Here is a 19,757-nt window from a genome sequence, read left to right on the forward strand (position 1 = left end):
AAAACTTATGCCTCAACCTCAAACTCAATGCCTGTCAGTTAAATTTAAATAATCCGTTGTGGAATTAGGGAACAAGGAAACATTTTCTTGATTCAATAATAAAATCATTTGATATTAACTTTCATTCTTGACAAACTTTTAAAAAAAGTATTTTTCTTATAAGATTACTTCCATACCCCAAATGATTTTTGATTTGTGATTGTTGTAGCCGTGTAAAAAATAATCGGAAATAAAAAAAAAACTTTAATTTTTTTATCTGCTTGACGAAATCGAGCAGCTATTGAAGTTTAATAAAACTTGAGTAGACAAACTTTTATAAAACACCTGTTAAAACAAAATGCTTCAACATCATTGGTATTTCATTACGGTAGATCTCGTATTGAGTCTGAAGATGTTTCGGTATTTTGAGTGCGTTTAGCTGATCAGAATTGGATCAAATCAAATGTATATAAGGTAACATCCGTTCCCAGTTGTCTCCAATATTGGGTTTATCACAAAAGTTGAGATAAGAAGATGAAGAATATAAATTTATTGGTGAAATCTTGTATTAATATACCCAAAATCCAGTGCAAAATTTAATTTAAGTGCAAGAAAATCTGAGAAATTGCAAATTGACGAAAAGTTCGAAATACAGCTGCTTTTGAGAACTCGTCAAAAATTATGTGCCAAATTACGTCAACTTTTCAATCTTTTTTCAAAATTTATCTGATTTTGACGGTTCATTGATTGAAAAGTACGGTTTTAACATTCTTTGTGGTGATGTTAAAAAAATATATTCTAATATGCAACGTATAGCTTCTAACTTCAGTTTTCTTGGAAACTAAATGAATTTTTTTTCGAGCATTCTATAGCTGATCTGAAGGGTGTGCGGATCAAAAAGTGGTCAAAATACTCAGTTAAGATTCCGGCCGACCTAGACCATATTTGAGAAACTTTCATTTGACGCCTGCGGCCTGCCATCATATTTTGTACAGACACTTTTTCCACTTTCTTCGGCGCAGAACGTCAGTTTGCTTTGAACTGCTTCTCGCTGCTTATACAATTTTTGAGTCTTCTTAAAACTTTTCTAAACCAAGGGTTCTTATCCTTGAGCACAACCTGAATGTTGTCAGTGGCATACCGCCATGGCCTTTTTTCATAATGGCAGGATGCCAAATCCGGCCAAAACAGCACAAACAAGTCATGTTTCTTCAGGAAAGGCAGCAAACGCTTTTGGAGACACTCTTTTACGCAAAATTCCCTGGTTGACAGTCCCGGCTGCAACAAAAATGTCTCTTTACAAGCCTCAGGTATAGATAAAGTTGTCAGAATTTTTTCAGCTCGTATCCGGGCCGGACAAACCGGCCAATTTTCTATAAAACCCTGGCATTTCATTTCTAAATTGACGACCAAAAATCCAGGCAATATCCGGGAAAATTTTGTCAAAGCCCAGAAATTACTCATCAAAAATCAAGATAAACACATTGAAAAAAAAATTTTTTTTTTCATCAAAATTCATAAACAGATTTTAAATCGTATTTCAAATCGTAAAAAACCTTTAATGATTATATTTGCAAAATCTGCTCAAAAATTTTTGTTTTGGTGGCTAAATAAAAAAAAAATCAACACAATTTTTTTTTTGATTTGCCAAATAAAGTGACAAAATCAATCATCAATTTTGAATTAAATCCGGACAACCGGGCCGGGCCGGACTTCTCCCAAATTTTGTATCAAATATCCGGGCAATCTGGCAAAGGTATAGATAGCTCTCTTCTGATAAATTTCCGAGCTCAACGCCCCCCTGAGCAAATTGTTAAAAAATCTTTAGATCGAATTCTAATTGGCATCGTTGCAAAACCATAAGCATTTGAAATTTTATTGTAGTATAATCTGAAACGTTAGGTCTTCCCAAGTCAATTAAGCCCGAACAAATATCAATTTCTTCTTTTGCCCCCTTCCCCTCGAAATTTAAAAAAAAAACCCGAAGAGGGGAATAAAAATAAAATAAAGGTAGATTTTGTCACAACCTTCTACCATATGTTTCAACAATACCATGGTTCTCTGGATACAGCTTAACTCGGCGGGAGGTGGTTATTTTATCAAAACTGATATGTAATCACTCTCGTATCCCGTCACACCTTTTTCGCAATAACATCATTGAGAGAGACACATGTGAATGCGGAGAATCTCCAGCAACACCGGACCATCTTATATTTGCCTGCAGCAGGTTCGAGGGTCAACGCAGAAATATGTGGCAAACTATTATATCCGAAGGGATGATTCCCGATCTTCAGACTATCCTGAAAAACATTAACTTGAAAATTATGAAAAGCATCGCAGATTTCATCGAGTCGGCCAAGATTGATATTTAATGTTTGAATGTTTTTTTTTAAGTTCTCACTAAGCTTGGTCAAACAATGGCAACAAGAGACCAGATAGATTAATTAATAAAAAAAAACAAATGATAGAAGATGAGAGTTTTATAACCTTTTATATTCTTGGTTTTATTGATTTTTTCGATAAAAGATTACTTGATTTATAGGTTATAGGTTATAGGTATAGGTTAATAATTTTAAAGTTGGGAGCATAAATTTTATTTATTAAGATTATTACGAATCATTACGATCTCACCAAATAATCTTTGAGCCCAGATTTTGTGAATTTTCAAAAAAATTTAGAAATGTTGCTAATGAACCGACAAACTAGTACTTCTCTTTTCTTTGTCGGAAGTCTTCCGGACTTCCGAAGTAAAATTTAGTGCTGGCGCGTTAATAGTCGTTGATCGATTCAACTTTCCAGTCAGCTCTTGATGGATTCTCGATCTACACAGCGCCTAAGGAAAACGATGCTCAAAGTCTTTATTTCGTCGAGGGAGACTGTTACTTTCCTGATGATCAATTTTAACGATTAACACTTTTGGAAGTACGATATTTAAATTTTTTTTATCAAGTTTTGAATCAATTTAACCACTTAAATATTAAAAAATAAAGCTCGTTTCTCTTAGATTTGGAACAACAGCAATTGCCTGTATTTCAATTATTTATTATTGGATTCCAGATTTTATCATCCAAACGTAGCATTTGTTTCATGCTTTTAAGAAAAAATACTGATAAAATTATTTTTCACGGTTTCCAAGGAATTCTCGATTTTTTCCTGAAACACGACTCATTAGGCAGCGTACACCTTCTTCGTCCATCGTTTTAGCTATCTTATTCCACAAGGTCTTTATCTGATTGATGTCTTTGAGAACCTTTCCCTTTGCCTTGGGTCTTCTCTTCATGTTTGCCAAGTATTTCTCAATAAGACGGAACTGGGGGCAGTTGGGTGGGTTGAGGTTTTTCGAAACGAACTGGACCTCTCTCTCTCTGCATACCATGCATTCTTGAACCACTTTGCTGTAATGACAGCTTGCCAAAACCTGGCCAAAACATGACGGACTGGTCGTGAGATCCAGGGTGGCCACCCATTCGGGAAAAACGGGAAAAGCGGGAAAAAGACGGGATTTGAAATCCAACGGGAAAAAAGCGGGAAAAAGCCGGGAATTTTTTCGAAAAGTCGGGAATTTTTGGCTCATTGAAAGTCTGTTCAATGAAGATTAGTCGAAATAGGTCGGAAAAAGTGGAAATGGATTGACAGTTGATCACCAGTGTCTTTCTAATTGACTTCGACCGATTTCTACCAGGTCGAAAAGAATCCTCCTGCCAAGCTGGATCGGTTTCAATTAGTTTGAACTTGATTCATTGAACAACAAAATGATGTTCCCGAAGAGCCAGATTGCTTATCGAATAGAAATGGGAAGAACAAAAATAAGCTATTTGATTCCACACGGCGTTGCTCTCTATTTTTTGAATGAAGTTTTCAATTTACTACAGAATTGCAGCGAGTTCGTATTAGGATTTGACGAAACGTTAAATAAAATTGTCAGAAGCAACAAATGGATATTGGTATGCGCTTCTGGAATCAAAACACAAACCTAGTTGAAGCAAGGTATATTGGTTCTACATTCTTATCGTCGACGCGCTCGAATGACCTTCTGAATGGCGTGAAACTATGTTTTTCGAAAAATCCTGATCTACTGAAACGAGTGATCCAGTATTCCATGTATGGTCCAGCAGTAAATTGGAAAATGCTCTGCTCAAGGGACTAACTAACGAGATTCAAGAATTTGTTCCAAATCCGGCGTACGAGATTCTCACCATTGGGAGCTGGGGACTGTACATAAAGCGTTCAAGGAGGGACTTAGAGAAAGTGAATGCAATTTGGATGAATTTTTGAGAACGTAAAGGACAGTAACGGGTTCAACGCTATTTCCGTTAAAATTTTGTAACGTTCGCTGGGTGGAAAATGAACGCGTTGCATAACGTGCTGCCAAAATGTTACCGTACCTCAAACGGTTTGTCGACGAGGTAAAAATAAACAAGAGAAGAAAAAGTTTAAGGAAAACCATCCAAATTTTAAGCGGACTATTCCATCAATTTCCCGGTCGAAGGTATTCGACATTGTTGCTAAAGCTGTAGATGATAATTTTCTGGGACCAAAAATGAGTGTTTATGTTACTGCTGCTTCGACTGTTAAGTCCTTTCTACGCGAGTATCAGACAGAAGCACCTATGGTTCCGTTTCTCTTCGATGATTCAACCGAGCTTGTAAGAGCATTGATGGAAAAAGTTGTGAAGCCTGAACGGCTAAATGTAAAATTCCGATGTGATTGCACACTATCCAGATATTGCCAAAAAACGTTTAGACCTGTGTCTACAAGTACTTGTTGACAAGCAACACTTAAGTGGAGCTTGTGCCGATAAAATTAAGGACGAATTCGGACAATTATGTGCAATACCTACAATAAAAACATCATTTCGGGATATCGAAGAAAAACACAACCATTGGACATTTTGTGATGGAACTTATTGGCGAACCGAAAAAGGAGTTCTTCAATTTGATGACCTTATTGAAGAAAATTCTATTTTTTTCTTATGGCGACGCGACGATGGAAAGAGGCTTTCCCGTTAACGCGAAATGCCTAGTTGAAATCAAACCGAGAGTCTGACAGCCCAACGTATCGTACACGACCGAATCAACATGTCAGGGGGAGTAACAGCTATAATGGCAACGAAATCGTTAATCCAGTATGCCCGCAATTCTCACTCGAGATATATCTAGTCCTTAAAAGCAAAAAAATGGAGTAAAACCTGAAAAAAACTATAGCGAAACAGAAGCGAGATGCAAAAAAGGAGGCTAAGGAACTGGAAGCGAAAAAATTGAAGGTGCTTTCCGACGGTCATAGAGAGGCAAGCTTAATTGACGAAAAACTAAAATACTTTAAAATATATGAGATACAAATAAAATTGAAAAATAATAATCATCTAATCATAAAAATGATGATCTTTTGTGTTTTCGAATCGAGTTAAACAGTTTTAAAAATTAAAAAAAAATCCTGCTTATCAATCTAATGATTTTTAGGTTAGACAAATACTTAGGGATGAATAACACGATAATGTTGAAATCCCAGACAAAAAAACAAACAAACGGTAAACATTACTGAAACAAAAACCATTTAAAGATCATTTACCACTAATAGAAAGCTTAATCGATTTTCGTTTATATGGTTTCAAAAATGAATACTCGGAATTTTGTTTGGTTTCTGTTGTATAAAACCGGGAATTTCGTGAGATTAAGCGGGAAAAAAACGGGAAAAATGCGGGAAATCAAAAATTGATTTTGAGTGGCCACCCTGGAGATCGAATGAACGGCAAGATTCGTTTTTGGAGACACTCTTCTTAGGCTTCCGACGTCGTTGTCTTATTTCTAACGAAAACTTTTGTTTTTTTGCCTTAGCTGCAAATGCCCTACCAAATCGTAAATTTTCGTGCAAATTTGTCGGCAAAAACAAATTTAAATTTTGGCTGGAACATCTCCCCGATATGTCAGCCTTGACATAGGTTTCATCGTCCATCAGAAGAAATCCGTCGAACTTGGTCAGCACCTGGTTGTATAGCTTCCGAGCACGGATTTTGGCGACACTATTCTGTTTTATGGTCCGATTTAGCTGTTTGCTAGCTCGATACGACTTGATTCCTTCCAGGGGTCGAATTTTTCTACGGTATTTCTGGGCAATTTCAGCTGTTAAGCTAGCCTAGATGAAGACCACAATGGATTTTCCAAAAAACAGTGCGGATTTTTTTCCCTTTTTCCGGCTTCCATGTTGATTGTTTGCAAAGTACAGTCGATTTGCGGAATGTCAAAAATACATACGTTAAGCTGACAAAATTCCCGACACGTGGGCGCCAAGAACTTCCAAATCCGCCCACCAGAAGCGCCACAATATGAGCAAAAGTTTGTTCCAATTCTTGCTCTTACATACAACTCAAAATAAATTTACAAAACCAGATCAATATACAGATCGTATTTTAAATCTGTCACAATTAAAAAAAAACTTTCTGTATTGTGATTTACAGAGACAAAACCTGGCATATTTATCAACTCTGTAAGTTAACGGATATTGTCCCTAACCTGGCTATAATTTGGTATTCAGAGTTCTTCAAAGTCGTTTCATTGTTGGGCATTGAACGTATTGGTTGTCATTTGAATTCTAAGTTGTTCCGTTATTTGTAAAAATGTGAATTGAAAATTGACCCCACCGCCTCCTGAGTCTTGTCAACGCTCCCACAATTTCAAAGTTGAGCTCACCGCTCCCTAGAAACTCTCAACGCCCCCAAGGGGGCGGTAGGGATCACATGAAAAACCACTGCTCTAAGGAGTCTAAGAGCGCTGTAGTATAATGACAATGCGTTCAGATATCGAATAAGCTAAACTTTGCCGTAGTCGATTTCGACTAAAATATTTCCTTAATTTGCAGACAAATGTTTTGGCAGTGGGCTTTTTTTATTTTTTTTATTCCTGTAGGGGAGAGCCCACTGCGACCAGTAGATCTATTGTGGTGTTTACCCCGCGTTACTATATGCTATCAGGTTCACCTGCACTATTGATTGGAGTGACAGTTGATTGCTGACTAAGCATTTTATCCCAATTGGGTATGATATCAAAAATGTATGATATAACCTTCTTAGGGCTGATATGCAACCATATGTCTTGTGCGCTTATTAACTTTGCCCCAAGAACACGCTCTCTCCTATTTAGGAGGGCGCAGCAGTTGCATAGAAGATGCTCTGCAGTTTCTTTTTCGAACCCGCAGAACCGACAGTCATCGTTTAGAATTATGTTTATTCTTTTGAGATGCTGTTTTGTTGGACAATGTCCGGTCAAGAGACCTGTGTGAGTACTTAACTCGTGCTTACTTAAGTTCAACATGTTTTTGGAGAGTCGTGCGCTTGGTTCAATGAATCTTTTTGCCTGAGTTGCTCCCTCCGCTGTTTTCCAGTTGGAAACAATAGTGGTGCTTTCCCAGTTCTTGAGCTCCATAGTCAAGGCACTTCTCGATACTCCGCAGAAAGGTTCAGGTCCAATCAACAGTCCCTGAGATCCTTCCCTAGCTAGTTGGTCTGCTTCTTCGTTCCCTAGGATACCACAGTGGCCTGGTACCCAGAATAATGATACTCTGTACCTTATGGCCAGGTTTCTTAGTGCAACTATACACTCCCAAACTAGTTTGGTGTAACATGTGAACGTACTTAGTGCTCGGAGAGCAGCCTGGCTGTCAGAGAACATGCAGATACTTGTGTACCTGTATCCCCTTTTCAAACAGGCTAAAGTGCATTCTAGAATTGCTTGAATTTCAGCTTGGAATACTGTTGGCCAGTTTCCGATAGGAATTGAGATCCTGAGTTTAGGTCCGAAAACCCCTGCCCCAGTTCTTTTATCCATTTTTGACCCATGAGTGAAGAATAGGATCGATCTGGGAGGAACCGCAGGTCCACCTGACTCCCACACGTCCCTATCATTGATAGTTACATTGTATCGTATGTCTAGGTTGAAAATGGGCTCCATCCAGTCATCATTTTTCACAATAAGTGAGTTTAATTTAAATTTCTTTAGGATTTTGAGGTGTCCTGTAAGATCTCCTTCATAAAGCTTAGTTCTTTTAGAAATGGGACAGTTACGAATCCGTGTATCTCAAAAACCTTTCGTTTGATCTAAATACTTTCTATGAAGGAAATGAAGGTAATCTTATGATAATTCATGAAAAACTTTGAAAAAAATTATTTATCGTTTTTTGTAAGAATAAATTCTACTTTATACTTGGTACCTCCCTTCGGCCAGCGCACACTTTTTTCAGTCATGATAATGATCAGTTTTTCAAACTTAACTTCGTCTAATCTGTATTTTAGGTGGCTTTATCCCCCTCCTTTATTTTCTGATACTTTTCGGACTAATGCTTCTCTTTTAAAAGAAACTGAGGCCGCTTTAGTGGATACAGCTGTTTGGAAATAAACAAATTTGATTATTTTTGAGCCACTTTTTGAGCGTTTTTAATGGAATTTCTGCTGGCAAAATCTGGCAATAACGAAGTAAAACCATGAGGAGATTGAACTTAAAGTATAATCGGTTAGTATAGATCGTAGGTTGCGAAGGGTACATAAAAGATGACTCTTTTAAGGCTTTTGAAAAGAATGAAAATCATAGTTTTAGTTTTGAAAATTGTTGTTTTTTCCACAGCAGCAGAATTCTTGCAAATCATTAAATTTTATACAAAATAACCAGCAAAAACATACTTTAATATACTCGGGACCTTGCCACGAGCAGACGTGGAATAGGATTCAAACGCTGGAATTTGTTCAAAATGGGGTATTTCATAAGTATTGTCATTCATCAGAAATCATCTTTCCCATAGCCTCGGAACCAGATATACAGCTTACGAGCTGTGGATCTAGCAAAAAAATTTTGTTTGAGGTTAGGTTTGAATGACTCATTAAGAGGCAACACTTTCAGCTTATCGGAGAAAATTTTTTTTTGGAAATTTCAGCGATCTACCCTTAGTTTTTCGCTTACTGAAAATTAAAAATGCTGGTATAAGACTTGACTTCCCTGATGACCCTTAGCCGAAGTTGTCGATCATATGCTTCACTCCAATGGTTGATTTTAACTTTGTGGACATTTTTGACAGTATTTCCATACTTTTCCACCACTCACAAACAGTAGTTCTTTGAATAATCAACGGTTTTGTCGGCTATCAATTTGATAATGATGGATTTTGAATGGAACTGTGCAAAATTATTTTTTCCTTTTTCTCTTGCATCGTAAATATCTCAAAAACGCGTGAATTTTAAATTTTGAAAAAAAAATAGGTCGGATAGTACTTTTTACAGGCAACAAAATGCTGTCAAAATTTTGAATGTCCGATTACTAATAAACGAGCTATTAGCAAAAGAAAGTGTCCCATTTCTAAAAGAACTAAGCTTTAGAGAGTTTTGTGTTTGGAGAGTCTAAAGGCACTATGTTCCGCCTCTAACTCAATGAATTAATGTAGGGGCAGAATATTTAGTAGTGCTTTTAGAGCCTCATTCGGTGTGCTTCGTTTTGCTGCTTCGTTATAGCTAGCGTTGCTAGTCTTTGGAGCTTCGCTAGTTTTTTTGGGCCGTAATTTGCACCACCATACTAAGGAGGCATAAGAGATTTTGGGTCTTATAATAGCTGCAAATATCCAGTAGATAATTTTCGGCTGTAGTCCCCATTTTTTCCCTACTCCTTTGAGGCAGACCCACAGAGATACTGTAGCCTTGGCTATTACATGCTCTAATTGTGGGTTCCATGATAGTTTTGAGTCTAGTACTATGCCTAAATATTTCACTTGTGATTCGAGGTTAAACACTTCCCCATCTAATGTTAGAGGTTTTAATGTAATTTTTCGTCTCCTAGTGAAGGCTATCACAGTAGTTTTGGAAGGGTTTATGTTTAGTCCCTCTTCCCTGCACCAAAATAGTGCGTAGTTGAGTGCAGTTTGCATTCTATTAGACAACACATTCTCATGTTTTCCCCGAACTATAATAACTACGTCGTCTGCAAAGCCAATAACTTCGAATCCCATGGATACAAGTTTGTTTAGGAGGTCGTCCACTACTAAGGACCACAACAACGGTGATAGAACCCCGCCTTGGGAACATCCCTTCGTTGGTGTGGCTTTGATTGTAAGTCCTCCCAAGCTTGCATAAATGGTTCTGTTTATTAGCATCGCACTAGCATAGCATAGCATAGGGTGACTACACACATCTTGCATTGGCTGATACACGATGTACAACTAATAATCAAGCCCAACACAAGATGCCAAAATGAGTACCTGGATTCAATACTCATTTCAAGTGTTGTTATTGAAAATCAGTGTGGTACACAATGTACACCGTGGCAAGTCAATGTAATCATATAGGGATATTCTGAACAGCTAAATGAACTTTTCATGTGCAGAGAACTCATACGACCCTACATATAAAGATGCTGTTTCAGACAGGAAAGGGAAAGGTTATTCTTTTTGATGGAAAATCCTACTTGGCAGATAGGATTGATGAATAAGGAAAAGTGATGTAGTTTAAACTTATAAAAGTATTCACGCTTCTAGAAATAAACCTAAATTAAATGGACAGATCTCACCATAAAACAACCTTTACTGCGCCAAATGCGACTGGGACACATCCATAGGAAACTTGTAAGCTATTAACTGCTGCCGAATCTGCCATGGTTTTGAATTAGGCTTCTCCGGAAATCTCTTCCGGCCATATTCCATTTCAATGCAGGTACGTTATCCAATCCGGAAAATTCAGGTCCACACAATTCGATTCACTTCACTTTTAACGTAAATTTTCGAAAACATTTTCTATTTTTAATTTTGCTGCTAAGAAAAACACACCCGTCATCATCGCAGCAAAGCCTACTCATCCTATCTGGTTCTGTTTATTAGCATCGCACTAGTCCAGTTAACAATTGCCGAGTGGCACCCTCGTCTTTTCATAGCTGTTTCGATTGAAGTGTGAGATGCGTTGTCGAATGCCCCTTCAATGTCTAAAAAAGAAGCGAGTGCTATTTCTTTTGCCTCTAGAGTCTTTTCTAGTTTTTGTGTAAGGGTATGTAAGACCGTAACAGTGGGCAGTGGGCTTTGTATGTAACTAAAACGTCAACTAATCCCCTTAATGTAACAAAACGAGCTCCTAAAAATTAAAACGAATAATTATATGTTTCCCACGCCTTAAAAATTAAGAATGACACCGTCGTCGTACAACACAGTAGGTAGAATATAATTAGATTAGTAATCAATCACACATTTGTGTAGGCTACATTATCCTTAATTGTACAAATAAGTTTGAATGGTGCGGTCGTCAATTTTTTCCTTATAGCTCAAATATTTATTACTTAGTTATGAAAATTTTATTTTAGCCCGATGTCAAAACTTTGATATCAATATATTTGAGCTTTATGGAATTGAATAGATTTCTACACTAGACTGAGTCGATTTGGGGTAATTTCTGAATTTCACAAACCCTGGGGTGTAAAAAGCTTTGTCTTGGTTCACAACTCATCCATGATTTTTTGCAGAATTTTTAAGTAACCTTTACATGAGTAAATTTGAGCTTCTAGGTTTGTATGGGAATATTGAATATTTTGTACTAAAAAATTAATTTTTTTTTCTTCTGTGGAACCTCGCCCATGGTTTTTTTGCCAATTTATACAATCTTTAAAGGAATTTTTCCCCTGAACAACTTTGTTGAGAACCGTAACTTCGTATCTTATAAGGTAAAAAGATCATTAGCTGTTTAACAGGCGTATGTCCTTTGGCATTGAAAAACAATAAATTCAATTGACATCACTGCTGATGCCTCGCGGAATATTGCATGAAAAGTAACCATGCAATAGCTCAGTAGGCACCCAGCAGAGATGTCAATTGAATTTATTGTTTTTCAATGCCAAACGACATGCCCCCATTCAACACCTTATAACCTTTTTATCTAATAAGATACGAAGTTTTGTTCTGGGACAAAATTGTTCAGCGGAAAATTTCCAAAAAGGAGTTTTAAAATTGGCACAAAACCCATGCGCAGGATCTGTTCCACAGTACAAAATATTCAATTTTCCCATACGAACTTAAAAGTTCTAATTTACTCATGTAAACGTTTCTTAAAAATTCTGCAAAAAATCATGGATGAGTTTTAAACCAAAGCAAAGCTTTTTAGACCCCAAGATTTGAGACATTCAAAAATGACCCCAAGTCGACTCAGTCTATTTCTACACCCAAAATAAAAAAAAAACAAAACAAAAAACTAACAAAGAATGTGCAAAAACTCGACACCACCTCCCGCCCTTTTCCTTCCTTTCTGTATAATTCGCAGGTTTGGCCTTTGCATTTTTCATGATTGATAACGGCTGTGTAGAGGACAGGGACAAGTGTTATCGGTTGTAGAGAAAAGAAAACTTAACCAGGAACAAAACAAAATGGCACCCTTCTACTACAGAACATACCAGCGCGTTATTGATAACCGAACTTTTTGTCTGCCAATTAAAAACGTTAATCTTTTAAAGTACTTAGTTTGTTTGTAGTTTCTTTACGTAGGGGAAAGCAGAAAGTTGGTTACCCGTTCTATAGCCGTAAGAGAAGAATTGTATTTGTTTCGATGTCTTTTGCTTGAACTCTTCTAATGTCTAGAGTGGTTTGTTATCTTTTGGTTCTTGTTAATTATTTATTTCAATCAAGAATAGGCTACACAACTTTTTTACCTTTTATTTATACTAGTAGAAAAATGCAGTTGTTTACGATAATTTCAGAATTCAATTTTGAACAAAATTGCCGGCCGATTTTCAAATACTCTATCGCTGTCGAAAAATTCTATTACTGTACTAGAATACAAAGGTGCATGCTGTGGAAGTATAAAAAGAGCATCTATTTAGAATCAACAAAAAAAAATCAATATTTTTGAAACAGTTTTGAATCGCAATCCTAATCTGTTAGGCGAATTATCATGAACAATGTACTCGACGTTTTATTTCAGTGTTTGCTAAACTTACACAGTAAAAAAACATGCGAATTGAATATTTTTGATGAAAAAATTGGGCCATCGTCTTACTCGGTGTGTGTGTTTACAAAATCGAGTAAATTTATAAAAATTGGACATGTTTCGAAGTACTTTGTTTATAAATTCAATTCGCACATTATATAGAACATATAGGCAGCGATGGTTCAACTATTTTCATCGAAATAATTCAATCTCATATGCGTTTTTTTGCTGTGCACCTAGAAGAGTTCAAATATTTAAATAAATTCTCCAAAAAGTTCACATTTACCCGTATTTAATCAGCGTTGTTTAGTAAAATATTGCACGACTTTTGCATGCTTTCCGATGAAAGTTACTGTGGAGTGTATCAGAAAGTTGTCAGTTTTGCAAATTTCTATAATAGTTGTTGCCTTAACCCGCCAATAACCAACATAGATGTTCTAGTAATGAATGGTGTTTGTTAGTTAAAGAGAATTAAAAAAAAAACAGGACATACTTGAAAATAACTAAAGCCAACAGACATTAGCAGATATTTTCCGTGTTCATTAAAATTATTCATTTGTTACTGTGTTTCATTTAGAAAAAAAAAACCTTTATAACACCCACACACATACACATATCAGAATAAGAAAAAACTCAATAAACGCCTCCATATTTACACGCCAAAACAAAAACACTCGTTTTCAACCACAAAAAACTCACAATTGCGAACGAAAAGCGAAAAGTGTTCATCCCCGAAAACTCCTCCCCGTTGTTTTTCCCTCCTGTTTAGGTATGAAGTATGTTGAGTTCAGGATGACCCACGGGTGCTCAGCTGGGGTACAGTATGCCTGACCTAGTTCGACGCGCAAGTTCCGACAGTAAGCCGTAAGCGTAATGCGTCTTCCGCAATGAGCGTGTGCGTGCAGCTGCGTGCTCATGCACACTTGTAGAGTTAGAAGTAGCTTGGTAGGAAAAGCTAGTTGGTATTTTTTAAATATATTTTAGTAGAATAGTTTTTTTTTTTTTGACACTAGACAGAAAAAGAGAGATAGAGAACCTGAGACAAGCTTTTACAGGAGCGATAAGTGAAACTGTTCTGTTACCATCACTGTAGTGTTTAGATTTTTAAGAAGCTGAACGTGTGCGCGTATTTGAGTAGAGCCAGACGAATCTCTTTCTTTTATTTCAATCTCCGTAACATAAGAAGAGCACTGAGTTGGAATGCGGTGTCGTTTTTCATATGACCATCGATTCTAACCAGCAATGGCTCAAGACTCAATTCAAACAATTTCAATTTCGCTTTTCTCTCTTAAAAAAAACAACAAAAATCACTTTTTGAACTTAGCCTTAGAAAAACAATACCCTTTAAAACGCCAGCTAATGTTTCTAGAAGTAGTGTGTAGTACGTAACTTCTCCCGTGTGTGGTGGTGTTCTAGTTGAATAGAATGCCACACAGACACAAAACCAATTTTGCTCAAAAATCTTCTACAGTTTAAAAATCTAGTTAAATTAAAAAAAAGAAGAAAACGACTACAATTCACAGTACAAGATGTGATATAAGAAGAGGGTTGAGAGCGCTATCTAATTACAACAGGTACCAAGGACAACTGATATACATTAATGCATAAATAGATGCTAGGTAAGGCAAAGTGCACGTTATATTTTTTCATTATTGTACAAATAAAGTTTGAATATATTAAAATTTCCTGAATGATGCGTTGAAGTTTGTGTTGATGACAATATTTTTAAGTTTTTTTTCAATAAATTTAAAAATTTGGTGTAGTTTTTTATTCCAATTCAATTCATATGATGACAGCCATGTAATTTGTTTCAGTGTTTGAGGGAATTTCAGAACATTTGATGCATCAGAATTACATTTCGGCATCTAATTTCGAATTTCAGTTCCAGATAGAGATTTCAAATTCAGATTCGAATTATCGATTAAAATTTAGATTTCAGATTTGGTTTTTAAAATTTCTCAGTCGCTGTTCAGTTCTCTGAACATTTGTTAACAAACTTATCAAAACAGAATAGAAACTAATCACCTACCCAAGAAAAGTCCAGACATTTTGACTTCTTTGCGCCTTGTGAAAGGCGAACATGAAATTATTGCGAGACCGAAAATGTCATGCCAATTTTTTTATAATGTTTAGAATCGAACCAAAATTTTAGGATAGTTTTATACATAGATTTACTTCAAAAATCAAAAGAAAAGTTAATCGCTGGAGCCTTGAGTGTGAAATTGAACGCATTTTCGCTTGATGCTCCCATCAATGTCTTTATATTGTCATCCGGTACCCGTTTCTCAGTTTTTTTTTTTCTATTTTCTTAACATGTCCTTCTCGTCTTTGACTGTCTTCTTGCTTTTCCGAAGTTCCCGCTTCATTATTGCCCAATACTGTTCCGCCGCAGGGAGCTGCTCTGGACAGTTTGGCAGGTTCATGTCTTTTGGAACTAAATGGACAGAATTGGCCTCATACCACTCCAGGACACTTACGGCAAAAGGTGCTTCTCGAGGAACTCAGATTTGTAGATCTCGCCATTTACTGTGCCGTTTGTCACGAAAGGTTTACTCCTCAGTTCACAAGAGCAGATGCCACACATATTTGGAGGCAAACATTTTCTTCTTCTTAAGTTTGTCGTCCACATCGAACTTGCTCTTGCCGGTGAAAATCTCCAACCCCGGAATTTGCTTAAAATCGGCTGTTATTTACGTTTCGTCGTCCATCAATCAGCAGACATATTTTATCAGCAACTTCTCGTACACACTAAGATTGCAATTTCCCCCCTCAGGATAATGACTATCCGAATCACAGGGAAATTGCTTGATTTAAACGAAGTTCGAACGAAACCCCTCTCGAATCTCGGGGCGCTTCATTTCTTCTGAAATTCGCGATGAAATTCCTACGAACGTACAGGTGATCGCACAATCGTCCTGTATCACGGGAGAACCTCAGCTGTCAACCGTTTTTTGTCTCGCTTTTTATAAATAGTTTTTCTTTTTCGCCTTTGGCGGAAAGAAACGTAAAGTTTCCATTTGTGACGACAAAGCCCAAAGCAAACATCAAGGAAATCAGCGGCGAAATGTTGCTCTTACGGCCATTTAGGACACTTCCTCCAGACGAGCCATCCATCAGCCAAGGAAAAACAGTGAAAAAAGTGAGCCGTAAATTGTGTTGTCTTAAAAAAAAAGAAGTAATTCACTTGATACCACTATCGAAAATTCTAATTTGTTATCTATTTCATAGATGTGGCCAGGATTCAGCGGAAACATCGGTGATGCTGGTAGCCAGGCGGGAGGAACCTCTACGCCAAGGGATCTACCGGCCGTTGAAATTGGCCGTCGCGAAATACTTTGTTGCACACCAAGTTTCAGGTATTTGTTGTCAGAATAAATAGTTACATGAAGAATTACATTCCATTGTTTTTTTTTTCAGGCAATATACCGGAAGAATACAAACAGAATGCAGCAGCCATTTGATATTATTAAAAAAAATTCATCAATAAAAGTTCATTCAATTTTAACATGGGTTTTTTGTGCGAAATATATCCGTATTTTGCATGTAAATTTTGAAAGAAAACAGTCTCGAGGCTACAGGATAATTTCGAAACCTTCCTGCAAACCACAGGAGAACATCGTTTCGACCCTACAGATAATTTTGACAGTTGTTTTCCTGTAGTGATTTTCTGTCCCGAGATTTGTCCTGTAATTTCAGCTGTTGAAAATACAGGACGAAATCGTTCCGACCACAGGAGAAAAGATTAAGTGTGTAGAGCTTCCGTGCCCGAGTTTTAGCCGTCGATTGTTGCCGCTCATCGCGGTTTGGGAAGTTCTGTACCTTGTATGTAAGTAGTCCAGCTCTCTTCTTTGCATTCTGGACGTAGCTCTCCGACATACCGATCTTTTTAGCAAAATTACGGCTTGAGGCGTTGGGATTTGCTTTAATCTCCCGCTTCAACTTTCCCTTCGTGTTTTTGTTTTCCAGTCCCGGTTTTCTTCTAGCTCCCTTGCCGTGGTCCAAGGTCCTTCAACACTCTGGAGACGGTTGAATGGTGAATTTTCATCATTTTTCCCAACTGCCGGTGCGACAGGTCAGGAAATTTCAGGTGTTTGGAAAGAATTTGTTTTCTCGACTCGCGTTGGTTCACCTCCATTATCGTTGAATCGAAAAAGACGACTTCGAGTTTGACAACATGTAAACAATACACATCAATGATGGAGTGTGCGAAATTTGGTTGAATTTTTGACACAATAGGCGATGGGCGCGCTCGAAATCCCGGTATACGATTTCTCGTGCGTTAAACAGAGAAAGCAATAGCCTTCACTTCAATTTCACTCCGATTAGCTGTCATGCTTATGGAAATCTGTGTAAGAGTAAAGAGCAATCTTTATTCTTTTTAGCAGGCCCAAGCCCAATGGTAAAAAAGTTATGCCCTGTTGAATGTGTCGCAATTATTTCGTGTTCGCCCTTTAAGGGCAAAGTTCTTGTAAGTTATCAATAACAACAAGCCCATAGCGAAAATGGCAAATTAATCGTATTCAAGAAGGGACTGAAGTAACGGATCGTACTGACCTTTTTATTTGGTACCAAAACGTCGGCGTTGTACTAAAATGTCTGTTCTGTAGTTTTCTTCTATTTTATCGCCCTCATATTATCCAGCGTATTGCTAGTACGAAGGTAGATAGGCCATAGCTCAATTGATGTGAGTGAATTAGGGTGGATTATGGCCATTGCTGCCCAGTAATGAATTGGAGTAGACACTAAGCAGCACCGTGAAGGTTTCACTACCGAACCGGGCTACTTTGTTTCCGAATTACCTGTATTTGCTTTGCTTATCGGTTGTCGTCGTCGTAATACGATATTTGAGTGGATTTTGTATTGATTGGGGCCAGGATTGGCTACTTGGATTAACTTAGCTGTACGAAAAAAATGTAAAGAAAAGTAAACCAAAGGTTGCTTTTCTAGCCATGGCTTGAATGATTTGCTTCTACACATAACTTCGAATCTGAATAGTTTATCTGATTTATTTGATGTGAATTCTTAGTCTTAATTTTGGTTTTGATTCTGAACAAACATCACGTGGATGCTGACAATTCTTAATGGGAACTTTTTTTCTTGTTTTTTTATTTGTTGCTTGGTATCCGGAACCTTTTTGAACAGTACTTCCTGTTTTACAGCCTAACCTGAGAATGTCAAGGTAAGTGATTCGATTCCCAAAACATGTATGTATATCTACACATTTACAGTTCAATTTTAAGGACATGCAATTCGGTGTAACATGATACCATTGCTCATATTAATTTAAGCTTAATTTTTTTTCTTCTGGGCTTAGTAACAACGACCCATGTTTCATTTTGTTCCTTTTTATTCTGCATTTTTCCAAGGTATATTTACGTACGTCACATAAGAAGCTAGACTAGGGAACTAGGGGAAGCACATTTGGTCGAGTGACTCTTGAACGATTGAGCATTTTTTTCAAATGTTATTAGATAAAAGTAACTTAATAAAAAAAATCTTATTTTAAATGGTTTATTTAGGTTTTACTTCAGCACTACTTCAATAAAAAATAACTTTAATAATGAAATGCAGAGTTTTATTTCGTGACTGATAAGTTATTGACTGATTCGAAATGAAGGAAAACGGAAGAAAATTATTTGACATGGTGCCATTTAAATGAACTGAATTGAATGAGGAAATGCCCAATCTGTTGTCGTTTTAAGCTTAAAAGTCACGTTCGTTTTGATCCGTAGAAGCTACTTTTTGCAGGCTGTAACTTTTTTTCAATTTAGACTGGAAGCTTTCGTTTGGGTTTCGGGTTCACCCGACTTCTTTGAAACAACTGTAAAACTGAAACTCTCTTCTTATTTAGATCAGCTACTGAATGCTAAAAAAATCACTTAGTTTACAAGAAAGCTGAAGTTAGAAGCTATACGTTGCACACAAGGATATTTTTCTAATGTTTTAAGATTATGACCACAAAAAATGCAAAAAAATGTGTTGTCGTACTCGTCAATCAATGAAACGTCAAAATTGTTTAAGTCACACCAGATAAATTTAGAAAGGAGGATTGTAAAGTTGACGTAATTTGGCACATATTCGCATCTTTAGATTTTCAAAATACGAAATATTGAATATTTGACGAATTTTCAAAAGTGGCTGTTCCTCATGGTGGCTGTTTAGCATGAAAACACGGACACGAATTGAAACTTGGAACGTTTTAACCCTTGCCCAACAAGGCAAACTGGAACAACTTGCTAGAGAGGCTAGCCGCTAGCCGCATCAAGCTTGAAATTCTTGGACTGAGCGAAGTCCGCTGGCCTTATACTGGAGAACACAAGACACAATCCGGGCAAGTCCTGCTTTACTCTGGCATACGAGGAGAACATGCTACTCGGGAACGAGGAGTTGGTTTCCTATTAAGCACGCAGGCCCATGCAGCCCTCATAAGATGGGAACCGATAAACGAACGAATAATCGTAGCCAGATTCAGAACACGGGTTAGAAACCTTACAATGGTCCAGTGTAGAGATGTACCGAATAGTGGTATTCGGCGAACGGCCGAATACCGAATATTGACCTTTTCAACTATTCGGCCAAACGAATATTCGGCCGAATATTCGGTTGAATATTCGGTTGAAAATTCTATTGAGTTTTTAAGAAAAAAAAACTCAAGCGATTATTTCAATGATTTCTATTTCTTCCATATTAATGCCCCGCATGTCGCTTCTAGGGCGTTTATCACCAAAGAGATTGCTTTTCTGATATTGAATTATATGAAGGTCGAATTTAAGCAAGATATCTTCAAAATAGTTGTTGAAAAGATAGATGATTTTTAACCTTAAGCATACCATACTTTCAACCACAA

At 37.1% G+C, this 19,757-nt stretch overlaps 1 protein-coding gene across 4 annotated transcripts in view; it reads left to right on the forward strand.

Moving 5' to 3' along the window:
- The window catches only part of LOC129742260 (progestin and adipoQ receptor family member 3), a 74,073-nt gene extending 59,482 nt beyond the window's left edge, over window positions 1–14,591 (forward strand). For 2 of the 4 annotated variants that reach the window (XM_055734224.1, XM_055734163.1), the window contains exon 7: window positions 12,248–14,590. In XM_055734224.1, the coding sequence (XP_055590199.1) occupies window positions 12,248–12,318 (71 nt within the window). In that variant the 3' untranslated portion in view covers window positions 12,319–14,590. Of the gene's footprint in view, window positions 1–12,247 lie in introns of all 4 variants that reach the window. The other 2 variants (XM_055734277.1, XM_055734330.1) reach the window with 2 other exon arrangements.
- The last annotated feature ends 5,166 nt before the right edge of the window (window positions 14,592–19,757 follow it).

Source organism: Uranotaenia lowii, chromosome 1 (genome assembly GCF_029784155.1).
Source record: "Uranotaenia lowii strain MFRU-FL chromosome 1, ASM2978415v1, whole genome shotgun sequence".
Lineage (NCBI taxonomy): Eukaryota > Metazoa > Arthropoda > Insecta > Diptera > Culicidae > Uranotaenia > Uranotaenia lowii.